We start from the raw sequence: 22,745 nt of genomic DNA on the forward strand, positions 1-22,745 counted from the left end.
GTATTACTCTTAAATAGTCCTCCCTGGTTGCATAATCTGGATACAGGAATTCAAGAGAGAGCGATAATTTACAAAATAGAAATACACATTAGAGCCAAAACCCTTCTAAATCATCTTGCCATTACTTTTTCTTTTAAAAAACTCTAACGGACAAAGATACGGCAAAATTAAAAAAAGATCAAATCAAAGGCTTTGTTTTCTAATTACTTTTAAAATAGTAAAGACCAGAAAAAAATTAAATAAAATGAACTCAGAGGATCTAGAAAGCCTAATAGATATAGAAAAACAAAATAATTAGAAACAATTAGAAAACAAAGTCAACTAATCTATCCGAAGTGTTCAGGTTACTGACGTGTGGGAGGGAGGGGCGTTTATATGCTGCTAAATATTTTCAGTACAGCTGAAATTAAATTCCAAAATTTTAAGAACCAAAGTTCCAATGGAAATTGCAATCAAATACAGAATTCGACAAATAATGCTCATAGTCTTTTCTTCTTCAAAACCTTTTTGAATATATTTAATTTCTGATTACCAATTGTAATTAATTTGAATATTATTCTAAAAAGCTGGTATTCAACAAAGTAGGATCCCAGTCACAATAACTCGAGTTGCTGTGTTTTCTGATAAATGTTAAGGAAGAAAAAAAGTTTAAACAACTGAGCTATTTGATTCATAGATTAGGCATTTTTCGTTTTGTGGTTTGTTTTGTTAGTGTTTTGTTAGATTTCCTTGTATTGTATGAGCATTTTTCCTTCTATATATGGCCCTTGGCCCATATCAAATTTCTCGAAAATATATCAAGTCTCAAAAGAAATGGTTACTGCTGATTGTAGGCGGCAAGACATGGGGAAATTAATTATTTAAAAAATAAAAAATATCCAATAGATTCGAGCAAGTTAACAGTGATTTATTAAAAGTCAATATAAACAATTATTGCTTGCATCTATGAAAGAATTGTTCGACGAGTATATAATCATACTGAACAGGATTATGACGTTTCCCCTGTTCATACTGAACAGGGGAAAGGTCAGGATTAGCACACAGAATGTCCCAAAAGCCTCTTCTGAAAAAAAATTCTGCATTAGGCTATATTCTTCATGTTCTGACCCCCTCATGCCAACTAGGGGCTGAGCCTATGTGCACTTATGTGTATAGTCCTTTATAACAATCAATTTTTTCCATAATTTCCTTCCATTCATCATTTTCCAAGTTGAAAGAGGTTCTAAAAGATTTCGCTCGAATGTGTGAGAGTTGATTGCTCAAACCAAAACTTGCAATATCTTGCAATAGAATGTCCAATGTACTTTGACAAGCTTCACCACTTTGAAGGGACAATCCCATGGGGATAGAATTCACACCTAGAATGAGATTTTTATCAAATCAGCGAATTTTCTCGCCCCATCATTCCCTTTTTTCCTTATAATTTAAATGTTCGTTTTACAAATTTTGACCTTTCTTTTTTTTGGTTGCAAACTAAATTGTCATTTAGTTTTAATTGTTTTATTCCCGTTTTAATTTTACCAGTTTAGTTTTTTTTAACATTTTTACTAATTGACATGATATATATATATATATATATATATATATATATATATATATATATATATATATATATATATATATATATATATATATATATATATATATATATATATATATACATATATATACATATATATTACCGTGAATGTCTGCAAATTAGTGAATGCTAACATTCACCGGTGACTGTCCGAAATACATTTTGTCTTTGGACTTAGTCAGCGTCACCAGTTAACCTTTTAATTTCATGCAAGGTTAGAACAGATTAGGTTTGGTGAGGTTAGGTGGAGTAGGTTAGCTTAGGTTAGATTTTAACCTATTTCTGATTTTTAGAACCAAATTTAACCTAACCTGAACTAACCTAACTTGACCTAAACTAATATAATGTAACCTAACCTTAACTTTTACCATCATAGCTTGCATAAGACTGAAAAAGCTGACTCGCAAAGCTAATTGAATCCAAGCAGAGAAAAGGGAATTTCGAATATATATATATATATATATATATATATATATATATATATATATATATATATATATATATATATATATATATATATATATATATATATATATATATATATATATATGTCATATGCGCAACAATGTTTTTTAATAGGTTTGTTTTTTGAATTATTGACCTTTGCTTTTTAGTTTTAATGCTTTGTTGACTTTTAAGTTTCATTTAATATTACCTGGTTTACTTTTAAATATCTTACGACAAACGCATTCTTTAGTATGGTTTTGGGATAAATATGCAAGCTACAACTGTTGGACATATATTAAACACATATTAATAGCCTTGACCACTGTCAAGCAAAAATAAATTTTGCTATAGCTAGGCTATAATATAGGCTAGACTGTACCTGCAGCTTAAACCTTCAGGAAATCCTGAAGGTTTACTTACTACAGAGGATTACTCTCTATAGTTTAAGTCATGCTTTGACATAACTTAGAATTATCTCTGGCTACTTGGTAGGGCACTTGGGCCAGAGCAGGGGGTACTTAACGTGAGTGTAACTGAGCTGAAATTATCCCTGGTGGCATAAACTCTTATACGGCAGCCTCTTAGTATCCCGCATGCCGAATAAAATGTCATAAGACCACATTTACAATCTTTACAAAAAAAGGGACATTTAGTTGAAAAAAGGGACATAAGTGGCCTGCAACACCCAACAAGTGGTATCTTTCTTTGACAGTCACTTGAATGTTACAAGAAATACGATTCTATTTTTAAGCCTGGATATGAAGAATATTTATTTATAAGTAAATTGAAGTTAAGTATTAATTTTTTTAGTAATATAAGTAATTAAGTAATAGAATATTCAATATTCAATATTCAATTTTAGTAATATTTATAAGTAATTAAGTAATAGAATATTCAATATTCTACTGAGACATATTTTTTTCGTCTGAAAAAAAATTACGCACCTGTTGTTTGTCTTGCACATAAACATAAAAATAATAAACAATAAACATATAAACAATATAAATAATAAACAACATATAAACATAAACAACAAACAAAAGTACGACGCTCGTGGCGTGGACCAGGCAGATTCCAATCCTGGACTAATGACACACATAACGATCTTTTCACTGTAATTTATTACGGCAAATAGCAACTATGGCAAATTGAAGTAAATTGAAGTTAAGTATTAATTTTTTTTAAATATATACCCAAAGCTCATTTATGCCGGTCAAATGTACAGTTCTAGTGGCCAGTTTGTATATCTCTATATTTACTAATTTCTTTACCGTAAAAATAAAACCCTGTGCTTAATTATCATTTCAAGCCGTTTGAGTTGTATGAATTACTTAATTCTTCAAAAACAAACTATTAAAACTATAAACATAAACACAGTAAAACTACTAAACAAATAAAAAAACAATAAAAACTAATAAAAGATAGTAAAAAAAACTAATAAAAGCCAGAGGTGGAATCTCCAGCTAGTCATCCAGCCAATTACTATCTGCGAAAGTCGCGGGTTCATCTCCCATACCAGCAGCGATATTTTAAAGCATTTACATTCAATTGTGTTTTGGAACCTTTACAATTTCACAAACTATTGTTTTTTAGGGGGGGGACTGTTAATTAACAAAATTAGACATGCTAGTTAACAAACTAACTTTTAAATGTGTCCCAATAAATACACTGAATTTGCATAACGAATATTCCCTACGTTTTAACAATTGAAATCTAATTGTAGGAATTGCTAACTAAAACTTACTCAACCGTTTATAATACATATTTCTTTAAAAATTTAGAATATGGCAGGAATTTAAAACATGGAACCTGGCATGAAACAGCTGAAGAAGGTATAGGGTTCCTTGGAATGTCTAGTTGTCTTAGGGAAGATTGTTAATATTTTAATTTTTACAGACTAAAACATTGAAAATTTAAATTTAAACAACCTGCTGTTAAACAATTTAAATTTGAAAGATGTCAATTAAACATTTATTACCATAAATAACTAGATAACTCGGTAAAAACATTTTTCACCGCCTCCAAGACTGAGCTAAGCAACAGCCTTCATTAAAATATTCATTGCCTAAAGAAAAATCTTTTTGAAAATCCCTTTTACACTGTGGAAGGTAAATTACTCATTTAGTATTTCCTTCAGCATATTCATTTAGGGTAACAAAAGTAGAGATATCAATTTTATAAACAAACAGCCGGAGGTTTCCATTTTTTTCTCAGAAAATTAAATTTTTAGGCATAAACAATTTAAAGTTAAACAAGTCAAAGTTGTTAAATTTGAACAATTAACTTTCCTTGCTTAATTTCAACGTTCAACGAGGCAGCAAAGCTAAAAAAATAATGCTTCCCTGAAAACTTTACAGTTTTGAAACAGCCACGTCCATAGCCAGGTTTTTTTCGTAGGGTGGAAAGATTACAAAAAAAAACTTAAAAAAAAAACATCAAAATTTTTATATGCATTTTTGGGCCCATGTTAATTATTCAGAACATACCCAAGAAGAGAAGTTAGGCTCATGCAAATGAAATACACCAAAATATAATAATTTATTAACAAATTTAAGGAAACTACAGCAGAAAATTATGGAAAGCATACCGCCCAGTACAAATTATATTATATACCTACACCGTAGTTTTTCTCACTCAAAATAAGCAAATCATAACTGATTGCAGTGAGGCAAACCAGTTTCTGTCGGACTTAACAGAGCGAAATTTTTGAGTCCTGAATTTCTCCTGGAAACAACCCAACGGAAAATTCCGGAAAATCTTAGTTTTTCTTAGAGAAGTTCGTCGCCTTACGATGCGACACCCTAATTTCACGTCATTCCATAAAAAAACTGCTTTCATCTGGCCTAACATGCCAATTCCTTTCTGGGACATAGATGAGCGATTCGTTTCTCTTGTCAGCGATATTAACATTAAAACAGCAAGGTTAACTTACATGGAAGACTTTAGAAATGGAGAAAACGTAGGACGAAAAAAAAGAAAACAAGTTCAACGAAAGTAATAAACGAAGACAAAATTCAAATGTTTCGGCCCAGACCTCCATTCAGCCATCTTCAGGGAAAAAATAACAAAATAAAGCTTTCAATAAGGTTTCATCAGGCCGAGAAATGGCCCAATAAAAGAAACAACCCTAAAAATGGGAAAACCTACCTTCGCTTCCAGGTCTTTCTTTGTTCGATATGTACCCTGTACTAGATACAGATTTTACAAAAAACTGGGGGAACGGAGAACTAGTCTTCAGAGGTAAGTCAACAACGTTGATTGAGTTCAGTGTCTGAGGAAATTTGTTAAGGTAGCAACGCTGAACGGCTTCTTCGATGCTTTCATCCCTTCTTAGGCCCATTTTGTGATCATTTGAGACGCAAAGAGATCTAAAAGCAAGATATTGTTAAGGTAATTCGAGCAATAAAATTTGGCCGTCCAAAAACAGATAAAATCAACAAATCTTATCACACACAGCTTTGACAAAACACAATTGTTAGTCTACGATGCCAATTTGTCACATTATTAAAATGACTAGAAATCTTGCGTTTAATTTATCATTATTGAAAACACAATATTTGCCATGCTTGCTTCTGTAACCCAGCTATTGCGGCAGCTGAAAACTTTTAATTTTAAAAGGAAATAGATTTTGAGAAACCACGTGGGTATATTTACACTGACTCTTTTGCCACAAAATTAGCTCTGTAAACCCAATTATTGCAGCAGCTGAAAACTTGTTGTTTTAAAAGGAAAAATATTTTGAGAAGCCACGTGGGTATATTTACACAGACTCTTTTATGTTAGGAATAGACCCGTCAATAGTTCTCAAAAAAATTCTGGACGGCTGCACGAGCATTCTATCTCTCTTTGGGTGATGCTTGAGCTAAAAGTTTACAGGAGCTTTTCCAAAATTAATAGTGGATTTCTCCAGGAATACGGTCTTTTTCACTGTTGGACGGGGAAGAGCTATGAACAATTATGTGAGGGTATTGAATCCTTGTATTCAACTTAAAAGGGAGCTACAGGGTGAAACGCAATCATTTTTCAGCCGTCCATCCCCTACTTAATTTTCTCTTCTTTATATCAGTTCCCGGATATACATGTAGGAGGAATATGCCTATAATGAGGAGAGAACAAAAAAAATTAAGGCAAAACAAGGTGAGGAAGCCTACTCCAGCCATGAAGAAGGAACAAGAAAATTACTCCAAGATCAACGTCAAAAGAGTCCACGAGTGAACATTTGAATATTTACGTTGATACCACATTGAAAGTGTGGGATTATAATGTACGGTCAACGTGCACTATGAAAAGACATACGATTTCAACTCCGTTATAATAAGATGGGAAAATCTCCAACAATTCCATCTAATGCTAATATTCTAGTTCCTATTTTTGTCACATTCTCAATATACAAGGAAAACAAAAGCATATGCGATTTTTATAAGAAATAATAGGATTTCCCCGCAGTTTGCAGGGAAAATATGATATCAAAGCCAGAGCTACTGCAGAAATATCAGAGCTACTTCAGGAAAAACAAATCCAACAACAACAAACACTGAGATTAGAAGTTATATACTTTGGCTATGTACACTACTTCTATATTTTACGAATCATAAGTTTAAGATTTTCCACTTTTCTGTTGCTCAATATTTCGAAAAGCTTAGAACTACTATTATTGGCAAATAGTTTGTTTACTAAAGATACTGTTGAAATAAATAAATCTTCAAATTACGCCTCAAATTACGAATTGAGTGCAAACTACCACTACAAAATCATAAAAACCCACTGGGTTAAACTGCTTCTACATTTCATACGCTGAAGGCTGTTTCCAGGAGGAGCTACCCGGCTTGAGCCCTTCCCCCAAAATTTTTGCTCGGCTTTTATAAAAGTAACATAAATACATATAAAAAAAAATTTGTTGCGTTTTGTGATGTTTTTTTGGTATATTTTTACGTATCAGATAATTCAAGTTCTCCCGACCAGGTAACGAAACAAAGAGAACATGTTTATTCTGGAACCAAACAAAAACAGCTTGCCCCTGAATAGAGAGGTTTGAAAGGAGGTTAGAACTTCAGCACTGGGGATGAAGAGCAAAGCATTGCATAAATTAGGTTGAGAAAGGACTGAGCGCAGCTGTGATGCCCTCAAGCAGCTTAGCGTTGCCATGAGTCATTAGTAGTAACAGTAGTAGTATTTAAGTTTTGTCATTAATACATTCTAAGACCAAACTCGCTATACATGACCTATAAAACAAAGAAGAGAAAATATAATAAATGAAAATCAAAATCAATAAGCAGAGAAATCGAGGGTAGTGTCAGCCAGTTGAACAAAATGAAGCGAAAATAGTTCGACAAGGACCTCCACCAAGCCGTCCTCAGTGCAAAAAAAACTAAACTTTTGAAGTAGACTACAAGAGAGACAAATAGACACTGACAAATATTAAAATAGACACATATTGAGCGTCGACTGGTCTCTCTTGTTGTCTACTTCAACAAATTAGGTTTTTTTTTGCACTGAGGACGACTTGGCTGAGGTCCTTGTCAAAATATTTGCTTATTTTCTCATCATACTAATCCACTGTCTGACACTACCCACTTTTTTCCTGCTTTTAATTTTTCTTTTTTTTTAATTATTATATTTTCTCTTCTTTGTTTCATAGGAATTGTTGCAATGTTACCCAACTATACTTGTTTTCCATTTTCTTTACTATTGCGGTACAAAAGCTTCAGGGATATACGCCGCTAGTTTCAGCCTTCATAGAAAATGCTTGCCAGATATATGGGCAGATTCCCAATAAATCAGACGAGAATTTCCCAGAGACACCACTGCTTCATAAGATGGTGGAGCAGTTGATGACCAGCATAATATTGTTAAAGTTTGAAGACGCACTACTAAATACCAGGATCCAGTATTTTGCAGTATCAAGCACAATAAAGTTCTGAAGGTTGGAACGCTACCATCTACACAGCAGACTAAATCTAGTATATTAGTACACTTATTGCCCGAAGTGGAGGACCACAAGAAAATGAATGCATTAGGTCACCGTAGTGGCACTTAAGAGTTATATTTTTGGGTTGTATGCTTCAAGATAAATTTTCTATTTGGATCTGCTTCAAAAAAAAAAAAAAAAATCAAACAAAAGAAACTTTTGCTACGACCTCTCTGATGTTTGAAGATCCACCCACCTCCTCAAAGGCCGAAACTATTACGGTTAATATGATAAAGGTAGCCTATAAAGTGACGCTATTCATAATAAAAAGATGGGGTTAGTAAATAAAAAGATAAGGTTAGGTAGAATGTATCTAACTCATACCAAATTGACTTGCGGAACTAGGTATAAAGATATGAGCCCAGATATAAAAACCTTAAATCTATGGTCATTCTGATCTTAGCAAGAATTTTAAAGAGAAAACGAATGCATTGTATATCTTGTAATGTGCGCCAATCAACATCCTTCGTTCCTTAACATTTAACATCCGATTTCTTTCTTTTTCTTTTTCGCAGAAAGTACGGTTTGTACAGGTCCCTAAAAGATATTTAATTGCAATTGACAAGCAATATTGTTTCATTTAAAACAAGGAATTTTTTTTTCTTTCAAGGATGTCCAATTTGACCAACGGGCCATAGAAGTACAATTATGGACCTTTTTTACTGACAAACCCCTGCCTCTTCCCTTCCATCTCCTAGACTACCTGAAAGTTTCAACACCCTCACTCGAGTCTTTCCTGAGGTTTTGCAAATATTACATCTTGATAATCTGGATATGCATAGTCAATTTGGCTTTAGCCTCTCCCACAAACCGGAATCAAATGTTTACTTGCTCATCCCTCAAAGAGGGGGACTGCCATAGAGGTTGGTTGTTAATTACTAATTTGAATTGCAAAATATACAGTTTGAAAATCAGTGAAGATCAAGAATAGTTTGTTCCATTGTCAGTCAGGCCTAGAGTTCAAAATCTAAATCTCAAACTCGCAAATCATGCTAGAAAGTAAGATTGTGCTTTTTGTACCATTATGGGATGCTTCGCTCTCATGCTTGTGGTTATGCACCAGCTTATTTTCCTTGATGCGTTCACGCTTGCTTTGCTTCACTTATAGTGTTCTTTATTATAAGTGCCTGGTTTTAAATGAAGATTTATCTACTAAACATTGCATGGTGTCAGAAATGGGTGACCAATATTGGATGTTAACCAGCCAAGTATCAATTGGGACTCGCTGTGTCTTCCAGATAAGTGGAAACGATTTGAACAGCATGCTCGTCTTATATTTGCTGGCCCCTTATCTGGTAAAACCGAGAAGAATATCATATGTGCCTACCTACTTATTTGGGTAGGAGACAAGGGAAGAGAGATATTTAATACCTTCACTTTCATCGAGAGTGAAAAGGACAAGCTTGAGCCATACCTGACGAAATTCAAAGGCTATGCGACACCTAAAACAAACAGCGTGTTTACAAGGTATGTCTTTCAGAAACGCGACCAAAATGAGGGGGAAAGCATAGAAAGCTACGTGACAGAGGTTAAAACCTTGGTTAAGGTCTCTACCTACAGGGATACAATAGAAATGGTACGAGATAGAATAGTCTGCGGAATACTGAGCCTGCATATCAGAGAGCACCTGCTAGTAGAAGGGATTGCCCTAGCCCTCGAAACAGCTATGGAGAAATGTCACATATTTGAAGCAACCCAGGCACATCTAAGAACGTTAGATGAAGGCAGCATAAAAAAAAGAAGTTGATACCGCTTACCAAGTCAATTGCCGTCCAAGCCGAAGAAATGACGAGTCCAAGACCACTAGCCCAAGATCTAGAGAATGCTACTTCTGTGGTGGCAGCTACAGCCCTAATCATGCATGTGCTGCGAAAATAAACACATGGACCGAGTGCCGCAGGTTAATATGCCGCAGGTAAATCTATTTTCAGTCACTAACAACACACTTGAAAGCTCTGATGATGAGAACGAGATATTTCTGCATGAAGTCTCTGAAACGAATAACGAGGACGAACCCATAATCTCCCTTACAATAAACGCCCAGTTGCCAGTTAGCTTCAAAGTTGACTCAGGAGCCCAAGCAAATATCCTCTTGCCAAAATTGGCTTGACATGCTCTTGCCAAATCCAGAAATAACCAAAGCTAAGCAGAGGCATACTAGTTACTGTGTTGGCATTCCCGTTCGAGAAACATGTACTGTGAGCTGTACTTACGAACAATCTAGGCATTCCAACCAGCAGTTCTACATTGTGGGAACAGAGTCTGTTCTCATAATCGTCTTCAGATCAAGCTTGGATCTGAACCTTATTAAACTGATTATGATTGTTAACTCTGCTGCCAGCACTGACGATCCAATCCGCAACTCTGTTTCAGAGGCTATTAAAGAGTTTCAGGATGTCTTTGAAGGGCTAGGAAAGCTGGATGGCTAGTGCCATTTTTATTTGAAGGATGGTGTCGTCCCTAAGGTTCATGCTGCAGTGAAAATTCCATCCGCTCTTCGCGACAAGCTTAAAGCAGAGCTTGATAAAATGGAGAAAGACGCGTGTCATCAAGAAGAGACTTTGCTTACTCAATACGTCAACTCCATGGTCGCCGTTCCAACGAAAGATGGCACTCTCCGCCTCTGTATCGACCCTGTGGATCTCAATGAATCCATCAGAAGACCCAACTACCCTATTCCAAAGTTAGAAGCCTCTACGTCCAACCTGCATGGAGCAAAGTACTTCACAAAGCTAGATTTACGTTCAAGATACTGGTTGTTGTCACTTGACGAGGAATCCTCAGACCTAACTACTTTCAACACTATCTTTGGAAGATACCGTTAAGCATTATATTGGCGCAGGACTAGTTCTCCAGAGGCGCATTGAGGAAGTTTTTGAAGGTATCGCAGGTTTTAAATAAAGATTTATGCGAGTTTATAAATTTTGCTGCTTCAGTTTGCAATTTGTTTGCTTCAATGATAATCCTCAATGTGGTTCCAATAATCTGTTTTATCATTGGAAAAAACCTCAAAGCAGCAGCCATAAGGACTGTATCTTTCATGTTTACCGGCCTAGTGGCAATGGGCCGTTTTGGCGTGAGCCTCGACTCAGTTTGGGAATCTGTACACAATAATAATAGTGTCTACCAGATGAAATTAAGCAAAACTCCAAACAGGATTAAGAAAAAAGCCTCCATTTTTTTTTTTTTTAAAGTGACGACGATGATGCAAGTTTTCAACTTGATCTTTTAAGGCTTTTTCCACTGACAAACCATGTGTTTTGAAATATGCTTAGGAATTATCAGAGGAACAATGTTTATACAACTTGATTGTCAAATTAATAATAATAATATATAACCCATGCAAGATTCTTGGAAGATTGTTCAACGATATTGCTCTGCCGCCCATATTGTATGTAGTGCTTTTTCAGAGAATCGTCTCTCACCCTGGCCAAATGTAATTCACCTCTCACCCTGGCCCCGACATTCATTTCTATTTAGTTATTAGAACGTGACTCATCCATGTACTGTCGTTGCAACTTTTAATGTGAATTTCAACAATAAGTTGTCACATGAATAGAGCCATATCCTGCAGCACTGCGATTATGACCACAGTAAGAAGGCGTCTGCAACCAAAATGTTTTCGTCGGCAACCATTTTCTTAAAAATTTCCTTTTGTTGTTTTTTCTTTTGTATATTTATTTGTGCAATACTCCGTCTGTATTTTGTTTTTATGACGGGTTGAAAATAAATTATTCGTTCAACAATAATATGTTCCCTCTGTACGTACTAGGAAAAAATGTGCGCTAGAGGATTACGTTAGAAAAGGAGAAAAAAACCACTCTTGACAAGAAAAAAATAATAAAATATCTTCGACATCTAAAACATCTAGCTGGAGAAGGGAAAAATTTATAAACATGCAATTAAAAAAGCCGAAATCTGCCAAAACCCGCGATCCTGCTTTCAAGTAATTTTCAAAATATAAATGTGAATCAGGATCCCGATTTTCAGTCGAACCAAAGAGTATGGGTAACTTATAAGAATCAGAATTGGCGCTAGCGTCGACAAATAAATTACCAACGCCTTCTAGCGTCTGGCGACAATTGGCATATTTACCAGTCTAATAATAAGACTAATTAATTTAATTGGTTAAATTAGGGTAGTAATAAGTGTCTGATCTCAGTTCCAGACAAAAAAGAAACGGTTACAGACCTCGCAAATTGTTCCATATATTGCTGAATGCAAGATGGTACTGATAGTTTTTTTGCTGACATTAGCACCTTTTTCTACTCTCTGAAGTTACCCATATTCTTTAAGTCAAGCAGTATTTTCATTATCTAGATTTCAGTTGAACCCACCTCCTCGAAGGCCGAAACTATTACGGTTTATTATTTTCATTATCTAGATTTCAGTTGAACCCACCTCCTCGAAGGCTGAAACTATTACGGTTTTTTTGCTGACATTAGCACCTGTTTCTACTCTCTGAAGTTACCCATATTCTTTAAGTCAAGCAGTATTTTCATTATCTAGATTTCAGTTGAACTACATACTTTAAAATCCGGTTTGACAGTGAAAAAGACCTTTATTCTGATTTTTTTTTCAGTCCACTTTGCGAAACTTGCCCAGTATTTATAAGAAACATTAAGGCGTATCATTACCTATTACACTAAATAACCTAATTGAAAAGTATGGATTTGTTATTATATCAACATTAGAGCATCAAAATTAGCATAAGAGAGGGAAAAAATTCGAGTTAGGGTTTTGCAATAAAGTATGAAAATTAGACATAAGAAATGAGACTAAATCAAATGAAGGAATTTAAATTCTTTCAATAATTGTCAAACTTAATTTGAACTGAAAAACATCTGACATTTTAAAATCTAACATTTAAAACTTCTGAAATAATTGAAAAATCAGATTCTAAGCTGAATTAAAATGGTGATTCAATAACAAAATTCAGCCCCACTTTGAATATCCTCATCTACGCCTAGAGGTCACATCTGACATTTTAAACTTCAGAAAAAATTAAAAACCCATTTTTAAGCTTAATTTACACCTAAAGATCACATCTGACATTTTAAGCTGTTGAAGTAATTGTGAAACCCGATTCTAAGCTGAATTAAATGGTGGTTCACTAATAAAATTCAGCCCCACTTTGAACCTCATCATCTACGTCTGAAGATCACATCTGACATTTTATACTTCTGAAATAATTGTAAAACCCGATTCTAAGCTGAACTGAAATGGTGATCTAATAATAAAATTCAGCCCCACTTCGAATTTCCTCATCCAAGCCTAAATATCACATCTGACATTTTAACTTCAGAAAACAAATTTAAACCCGTTTCTAAGTTTAATCTACGCCTAAAAATCACATCTGACATTTTAAACTGCTGAAATAATTGTAAAACCCGTTTCCAAGCTGAATTAAAATGGTGGTTCAATAATAAAATTCAGCCCCACTTAACCTCCTCAACTAAGCCTAAAGATCACATTGACATTTTATACTTCTGAAATAATTATAAAACACGATTCTAAGCGGAACTGAAATGGTGATCTAATAATAATATCCAGCCCCACTTCGAATTTCCTCATCTACGCCTAAAGATCACATCTGACATTTTAAACTTCTGAAATGATTGTAAAACCCGTTTCTAAGCAGAATTAAAATTATGGTTCAATGATAAAATTCAGTACCACTTCGAATTTCCTCATCTACACCTAAAGATCATATCTGACAATTCAAACTTCTGAAACAATAGTAAAACCCGTTTCTAAGCTGCATTAAAACGGTGGTTAAATAATAAAATTCAGCACCACTTTGAACCTCCTCGTCTATGCCTAAAGATTACATCTGTACATTTTAAACTTCTGAAATAATTGTAAAACCCGATTCTAAGCTGACTTAAAATGGTGGTTCAGTAATAAAATTCAGCTCCACTTCGAACCTCCTCATCTACATAACCCTGCTGATTCTCTCTCTGAGAACAGCCGAATAAACGGTTTTGGCAATTATATTAGAAGCGTGAAAATGTCATATAGGACCTTTATGCGTAATAGTGACGATATTTCTCCAATCTCAAATTTTAAATAGGCCAAATATCTTTTAATGTTCTTCTGTGTTCTAGGTCTTTCAGATGGTGGACGGGGGAGGATAATTGCTTTTTAGCTGCCTCATGTGGGAATCCTAGGCGGTGCGTATTTTAAGGGTGTTAGAAATTCCTCCGTTTTTTTAGAGTTTACTCCCATAAGTACTAAACTTAAAATACAAGTTTATTTTTTAGTTTAACATCCACAAATAAATAAATAAAAAAAACACTTTCACGCTGAAGAAAAACCTGTGAAGGTTTGCGGTCGCGCGAAGGTCCCCATAACTACTTACATAATAAATCAAATAATTAGATAAATCTCAAAAAATAATAATAACAGATCCAGTCTTGATTACTTAACAATACTCACAATACGGAAAAAGATGCAAGTTTCAAGTACGTACCTTCGACGTTTTGAATCTTGTAAACCACGAAACACTATGCTTTGTGAGAAAACAGCGTTACTCTTAGAGCTAGGACACAGCGTAGTCCAAACATCTTCTTGGCTTTTACCCAGTAGTTCTAGGAGAGATTCGTCTTCATTCATAACAAACGGGAACTGTACATTCAGTGTAGATAGCTTCCTATCTGATTGGCTAAACAAATTTAGAAGCTCCTCCCACCGGACATTGCTATTTTTAAGGCGATAGGGCAAAGTAAGAGTGTCTAATGCGCTGGCTATAATAGCACTTGTATGGTAGTCACAGGAGTCAATATAATTTACGTAACTCACGCCTTTTCCAGCGCTAAGTCCATAGGTTTTTGCTAATGTCAAAGGAGTAAAAAAAGTATGTTCGATGCACGAGTTAAAACTCAGAGCAATATTGATAAGACGAACTTTTGCTTTCTCTTGTGTATCAGAAGAAAAACGGCTAGGCATTACTGGAAAGGCGTGGGTAGTCTTTTTCCCGTATTCTTCATGGATAAGTTCTAAGGTTTTCTCTGCTACGCCACTAAAACCATCATGGGCGTCAAAAAGAAGCTGAAAACCCTAGAACGAAAGAGGTTGATAATTAAACAACTGATCATAAATGACAATCAAACTTCCTTTGTATTATAAATTTTTTAATTTTTTAAATTGAATTTTTTACAAAATATTTGGAACAATTAAATCCTCAAGCCTGAAACCCACCAACATCCAATCCTCAAACACCTCTAACCTTCAACACTCATATTATATGCTTAATTCAGCTGTATTATTCCAAAATAAGGAAAGCTAGAGACATTCCCTAGTTTGCCTCCACGACCCTCCATCTTTATCTGAATGACACAACATATGAAGTGCCGGAATTCGAGCAAAAAGACTACTTTTTGAGGCTTATAACATCCCCTCCACCAAAAAAGGATTCAAAAAACCCTTCCATATTATTTGGGCACAAATGCACTATATTGTATAACTCGTAGTATTGCTGTATATATTACCTGTTCATTTTGTATAAAATGGGCATGTATTCAGTGATAAATAGGGCACGATATGGCAACCCCCAACTACCCCCCCACCCCAATTACGCTGGATCCGGTTGAGATTTAAAATAAGAGATCTGAGTTACGAGGTCCTTCTAAATATGGAGTTTTATGAAGATCCGATCACTCCTTCGTAAGTTAAAAATACGTCATTTTTTCTAATTTTTCAGAATTATCCCCCCCCCCTTTCAATAGAGCGGATCCGTTCCAATTATGTAAATCACGTATCTACGACTTCTGCTTATTTTTCCCACTAAGTTTCATCCCGATCCCTCCAATCTAAGCGTTTTCCATGATTTTAGGTTCCACCACCCCAAACTTCCCCCAATGTCACCAGATCCGGTCAGGTTAAGAGCTTTGAGACACGATATCCTTCTAAATATCAAATTTCATTGAGATCCGATCGCCCGTTCGTAGGTTAAAAATACCTCATTTTTTCTAATTTTTCAGAATTAACCCCCCCCCCCCCCAACTACCCCGAACAGAGCGGATCCGTTCAGGTTATGTCAATCATGTATCTAGGACTCGTCATTATTTTTCCCACCAAGTTTCATCCCGATCCCTCCACTCTAAGTGTTTTCCAAGTTTTAGGTTCCCCCTCCCAACCTCCCCCCCCCCAATGTCACAATATCCGGTCGGGATTTAAAATACGAGCTCTGAGACACGATATCCTTCTATAGATCGAATTTCATTGAGATCCCATCACCTGTTCGTAAGCTAAAAATACCTCATTTTTTCTAATTTTTCAGAATTACCCCCCCCCCCCCCCCAACTACCTTAAAGAGAGCGGATCGTTCCGGTTATGTCAATCATGTATCTAGGACTTGTGCTTATTTTCCCCACCAAGTTTCATCCCGATCCCTCCGCTCTATGTGTTTTCCTAGTTTTAGGTTTCTCCCTCCCAACTCCCACCAATGTCACCAGATCCGGTTGGGATTTAAATTTCGAGCTCTGAGAAACGATATCCTTCTAAATGTCAAATTTTATTAAGATCCGATCACCCGTTCGTAAGTTAAAATACCGCATTTTTTCTATTTTTTCCGAATTAACGGGTCCCCCACTCCCCCCCGGATGGTCAAATTGGGAGAAAGACTATTTCTAATTTAATCTGGTCCGGTCCCTGATACGCCCGCCAAATTTCATCGTCCTAGCTTACCTGGAAGTGCCTAAAGTAGCAAAACCAGGACCGAGAGAATTTGCGACTGCTATATGTCACTTGGTTAATACCAAGTGCCATAAAAATTAACTTCAATAAAAGACAAAAATTGAAAGAATTAAAATAAAATACCTAACAAACAATAAAGTGAGTAATTCGCCAATGTCCGCGAGTTGCATAAAATCCAAACAAAACTGAACTGCCAACGACGGATAATAGCGAACAACTGAGAAATAAAAGAATTTTTTTTCCATTCAGTCAAGCAAACGAAGCAGCGATTGAATAAATTGAAGAACTAGGTCTCCAATTTATTGGAGACCTGCTTCCCATTAGCTGTCAAGACAGCTTTCCAATTAGTTGTCTTGTGGTTCTGCGAAAGGCTCCACTGCTTATTGTGAAAGAGCAAGCGTTTCCACTAGCTCTTTTTTGTAATCCATTAAACACGGGAAGTTCTCCGTCAAAAATTCATAGATGGCATTATCGATTTAGTCAGTTTTCCGTGTCACTAGGTGCCAAAAAAACGCATTGCCAAAGTATATGAAAACCCAGTAGCTTTTTTTATCGCATTCAGAGGTACAAGGTTTAAGTTTCGCAAAAAAAAAGAAACCTTTTTCGGTACTTGTCTGTTAAAAAGAACACGTTCAATAAGTGAAGTTAGGTTAATCCTAATGAAATATACCGAAAAATGATGATAATAAAATACTTTTGAAACAAAATTATGGAAACTACGACAAAGAACTGTGGAAAGCAGGCCACGCAGAATGCATTATATTAAATACCCAACCTAACCCCTGAACACCTATATATTAAATATTTAATACAAAAAAATATATAATAGTTTTCTCACTCAACATAAGCAAATCATAACCGATCAAGGAAGGGAAACTTGTTTCTGTTTAACAGACCCCTGTTTCTGTTAAAGGTTCCTGTTTCTGTTCCTGTTTAAGGGAAACTCGTTTAACAGACAAATACACTTTTTTCTCTTCTGCTAGCCAGTCAGAATCTCTAAAATTTCTGTTACTGTAAGGGTTTAGTCCCAAAGCCCTTTAAAAAAAAAAGTTGCAATACCCCATACGAAAAAAGTCACAGATCAGATCGCACGAAAATCTGGGTCTGATGACGAGTTGGCGTCTAACCGAAAATTAGAATTTGTAGTAGAACTTTCTGGTAATTTTGTTTAAATATTATAAGGGAAAGGTGAGTCCTAACATTTTCATTAGGATTCCGGTTTTCTGCAACTGGATCTAAGGACTTCTTTTGTCCGTAGACAGATATCACATGTCGTAGATTTACGGAAAGAACTGTACAAGTGGAAAGACTAGAAGAAACCATTATTCTAAATAGATATCGCTTATGTCTTCAAAATACACCTAGATGTCTTACCTGCAATACATCACATCCTTCAGCAAAAAACCGAAGGGAATCTTCTATATCCTCTCCCAGGTATGACTTATTCCATTCAAGGACACCAGAGTCAAAGAAGTTGAAGGGTTTCGCCGGACTCTGGTACTCAAACTCTTTAGTAAGCAATATTGACTTAGGATGGAAATGTGGACGAAGATAATCAGTCCAAACTTTGATATGAGATTCAAGATTACGATTTCCGGTTGTAGAACTTATGTTACTATCCCCTAAAAAAAAAAAAATTAGTTCGTAAACCGCATTGGTCTGCCATAACAAAGAGTAGAAAACTTTTTCATTGCTAAAAAAAATAAAGCTGACGTATCAAAGAAAAATTAACTAGTGGCTTGTCCAGTATTGAACGACAGCATTGTTTTTTGTTAGTCAGGGATATTGGTAAGTAGCCCGCTTTGGTCGCTAGGTTTTTTGGATTTAAAACTTTGAATTTTGGTAATTTTGATTTTATCTGTTTTTTTCTTACATTATTAGGCTTTTTAATTCTTCCAATTTGGGCTTTTATTTCTTTTTTTGCTTTCTGTGTTGTTTGTTTTTGTCTATTTATATTAATCCGGTTAATTTTGTTCGCCCTTTCGATCAAAAAATATTCATATGCTTTTTTATGGCACTTGGTATTAACCAAGTGACATATAGCAATCGCAAATTCTGTCGGTCTGTCTGTCTGTCGGTCCGGTTTTGCTACTTTAGGCACTTCCAGTTAAGCTAGAAAGATGAAATTTGGCAGGCGTATCAGGGACCGGACCAGATTAAATTAGAAATAGTCGTTTTCCCAATTTGCCCATCTGGGGGGGGGGGGAGTGGGGGGCCCGTTAATTCGGAATGAAATAGAAAAAATGAAGTGTTTGTAACTTACGAACGGGTGATCGGATCTTAATGAAATTTGATACTTTGAAGGATATCATATATCAGAGCTCTTATTTTTAATCCCGACCGGATCCGGTTACAATGGGGGGAGTTGGGAGGGGGAAACCTAAAATCTTGGAAAACACTTAGAGTTGAGGGATCGGGATGAAACTTGGTGAGAAAAACAAGCACAGTCCTAGATACATGATCGAAATAACCGGAACGGATCCGCTCTCATTGGGGTAGTTGGGGGGGGGGGATAATTCTGAAAAATTAGAAAAAATGAGGTATTTTTAACTTACGAACGGGTGATCGGATGTCAAAAAAATTTGATATTTAGAAGGATATCGTGTCTCAAAGCTCTTATTTTAAATCCCAACCGGATCTGGTGGCATTGGGGGGAATTTGGGGGGGAACCTAAAATCATGGGAAAACGCTTAGATTGGAAGGATCGGGATGAAACTTGGTGGGAAAAAATAAGCAGAAGTCTTAGATACGTGATTTACATAATTGGAACGGATCCGCTCTGTCGGGGGGGGGGGGGGGATTCTGAATAGAAAAATGTCGTATTTTTAACTTATGAAAGAGAGATCGGATCTTCATGAAATTTGGCAAGCATATCAGGGACCGGACCAGATTAAATTAGAAATAGTCGTTTTCCCGATTTGACCATCGGGGGGGGGGGAGAGTGGGGGGCCCGTTAATTCGGAAAAATAGAAAAAAATGAAGTGTTTTAACTTACGAACGGTTGATCAGATCTTAATGAAATTTGATTTTTGGAAATATATCGTGTCTCAGAGATGTTATTTTAAATCCCGACCGGAACTGGTGACATTGGGGGGAGTTGGGTGGGGAAACCTAAAATCTTGGAAAACACTTAGAGTGGAGGGATCGGGATGAAACTTGGTGAGAAAATAAGCACAAGTCCTAGATACATGATTGACATAACCGGAACGGATCCGCTCTGTTTAGGGTAGTTGGGGGTGGGGTTAATTCTGAAAAAATTAGAAAAATTAGGTATTTTTAACATACGAACGGGTGATCGGGTCTCAATGAAATTTGATATTTTAAAGGATATCGTGTCTCAAAGCTCTTATTTTAAATCCCGACTGGATCTGGTGACATTGGGGGGAGTTGGATTGGACATCGGGGGGACGCTTAGATTGGAGGGATTGATTGGATTGGTTAGATTGATTAGATTGGAGGGAAACTTGGTGGAAAAAATAAGCAGAAGTCTTAGATACGTGATTTACGGGATCCGCTCTATCGGGGGGGGGGGGGGGGTAATTCTGAAAATTAGAAAAAATGACGTATTTTTAACTTACGAAGGAGTGATCGGATCTTCATGAAACTTCATATTTAGAAGGACCACGTAACTCAGATCTCTTATTTTAAATCTCAAATGGATCCAGCGTCATTGGGGGGGGGGGACAGTGGGGGGAAGACCGGAAATTTTAGAAAATACTTAAAGCGGGGAGATCAGGATGAAACTGGATGGGAAGAATAAGAGCCTGTCTAAGATACGTGACTGACATAACCGGACTGGATCTGCTCCCTTTGGTGGAGTTGGGGGGGGGGGGGATTTGGAAAAATAAGGTATTTGTAACTCACAAAAGGGTGACTAGATCTTAATGAAATTTGATATTTAGAAGGATCTTTTGCTTTAAAGCTCTAATTTTAAATTCCGACCAGATCCTGTGACATTGGGGGGAGTTGGAGGTGGAAACTGGAATTCTTGGAAAACGTGAAAATTGCGGTATTTTTATCTTACGAATAAGTGATCGGATCTTAATGAAATTTGATATTTAGAAGGAATTCATGTCTCAGAGCTCTTATTTCAAATCCCAAACAGATCTTTTGACCTTGGGGGGGGGGAGTTGGAGGGGGAAATCTTGGAAAACACTTGGAGTGGATAAATTGGGATGAAGCTTGGTGGATAGAATAAGCAAATGTCCTTGATACTTGATTGACGTAACCGTACCGGATTCGCTCTCTTTGGGGAGTTGGGGGGAGGCGTTCAGTGATTTGGCGAGTTCGGTGCTTCTGGAAGTGCTATGACGATGAAAATTTGTAGGCTTGTCGGGAACCTGCACAAATTGACTTGATAAAGTCGTTTTCCCAGATTCGACCATTTGGGGGGCTGAAGGGAGAGGAAAAATTAGAAAAAATGATGTATTTATACTTACGAGTGGGTGATCGGATCTTAATGAATTTTGATATTTAGAAGGACATCGTGACTCAGAGCTCTTATTTTAAATCCTGACCGGCATTAAGCCTCTGATTTTGATTTTAAATCAATCTATTGATTCTTAGAATTTTGTTAGATTTCATACCATATGAGCTCTTGGCTCTTAGCTCTTCTTGCCTCGTCACAAGTGCCATATGAGCTCTTAGCTCTTGTTGAAACTTACTTTTATAGAACTGAAGGAGGGAAGCCGTTGTCCTCCCGATATATTCGTCTTTTTTTGTCTAAAATTTTCGTTGGCCTTAAGAAAACCCATTCTAAATCTTCATTTCTGTATTTTTATTTCCTAAAAAAATAAATCCCCTAAACATTCCCCTGAAATCATTATAATATTCATCTAATCACATTATACTATATCCCTAAAAACAAAAGATATTAACAAATAAATTAACAAATTTATACAAAAGTTCACGCTAAGTTCTACGCTAAACATGGCGTAAGAAAAATACTAAACAAATAAACAAGGAACAACTTTAGGCAGTGAGTATCAGAAAAAAATACAAATATTTCAGTCGAAACCTCCCCCCAGCCGTACTCAGAGCAAAAATATAAAGAAAATGTGAAAGAGAAAAAACCTAAAAAAAAATCCAAGTTTATCATTTTTATCACGTCTTACAATTTTATTCTTCTCTCAATTTCTTCTGTAGTTAAAAATAGGCTACAGACTATGGATTCTCCATAAGGATCTCTGCTTTTACTCTCTGAGGGTGTAGGTGAAAACTTTGTGGGGGTAGAACCCCATCCTAGGGAATAGAGTAGAGCCCCTGCCCATCCTAGGGTAGAGCTCCTGCTGGAAACTTGTCTGCAATGAATTAAAAGGCATTATCTAAACTTTTTGATTATACTGATTGATAGCCTACCCCACTTAAAATGACCAATATAAACCTTTTGCTTCAGTTAGTTGCACGTAAGAGAGTGGATGCACAAATTGGCTGAATGGCTGATCTATTATTCAAAGCAGCAACTATGTACACTTTCTGAATGTTCTGTAGGCTAAAACCTTACATGTAACTGGCACACACAAAAACACAGACAAATTCACCCTTTTGTCTCATTTTCCTTCTTTAATTCTAATTTATATTCTTCTGACTTTCACGAGAAAAAGTCACGGTTGGTAGCATAAAGTAGTTCTACAAAGTAACAGTTGATAGTTATTTCGTTAATAACTATGGCAGTCATATATATATATATATATATATATATATATATATATATATATATATATATATATATATTATATATATATATATATATATATATATATATATATATATATATATATATATATATATATATATATATATACTAGCTGTTGGAGTGGCGCTTCGCGCCACCCGAACACCTAGTTGGTGGGGCGCTTCGCGCCCCCCCAAGCCCCCCCGCGCGCGTAAGTCATTACGCGCCATATTAGTTACGCGCCATTGTAGTTGTGTCCCTGTGTCCCACCTGTGAATATAGATTTATATATGTGTTTCAAACTACGTAAAAATTGCGAATATACAACATTCTTGGCTTTCCCATTGTCTGTGCATATACAAAGCCGTATGTACTAATAA

The 22,745-nt window shown here is 35.9% G+C and overlaps 1 protein-coding gene across 1 annotated transcript in view; it reads right to left on the reverse strand.

The window, feature by feature from the left end:
• Positions 1 to 886: 886 nt before the first annotated feature.
• LOC136036992 (protein misato homolog 1-like) overlaps positions 887 to 22,745 on the reverse strand; it is a 42,652-nt gene continuing 20,793 nt past the window's right edge. Inside the window, exons 2-5 of the mRNA XM_065719392.1 lie at positions 18,066 to 18,384; positions 14,467 to 15,053; positions 5,174 to 5,394; positions 887 to 1,358 (exon numbers count right to left, since the gene is read on the reverse strand). Of these exons, the coding sequence (XP_065575464.1) occupies positions 1,144 to 1,358; positions 5,174 to 5,394; positions 14,467 to 15,053; positions 18,066 to 18,384 (1,342 nt within the window). The 3' untranslated portion in view covers positions 887 to 1,143. The remainder of the gene's footprint in view (positions 1,359 to 5,173; positions 5,395 to 14,466; positions 15,054 to 18,065; positions 18,385 to 22,745) is intronic.

Source organism: Artemia franciscana, chromosome 16, assembly GCF_032884065.1.
Source record: "Artemia franciscana chromosome 16, ASM3288406v1, whole genome shotgun sequence".
Lineage (NCBI taxonomy): Eukaryota > Metazoa > Arthropoda > Branchiopoda > Anostraca > Artemiidae > Artemia > Artemia franciscana.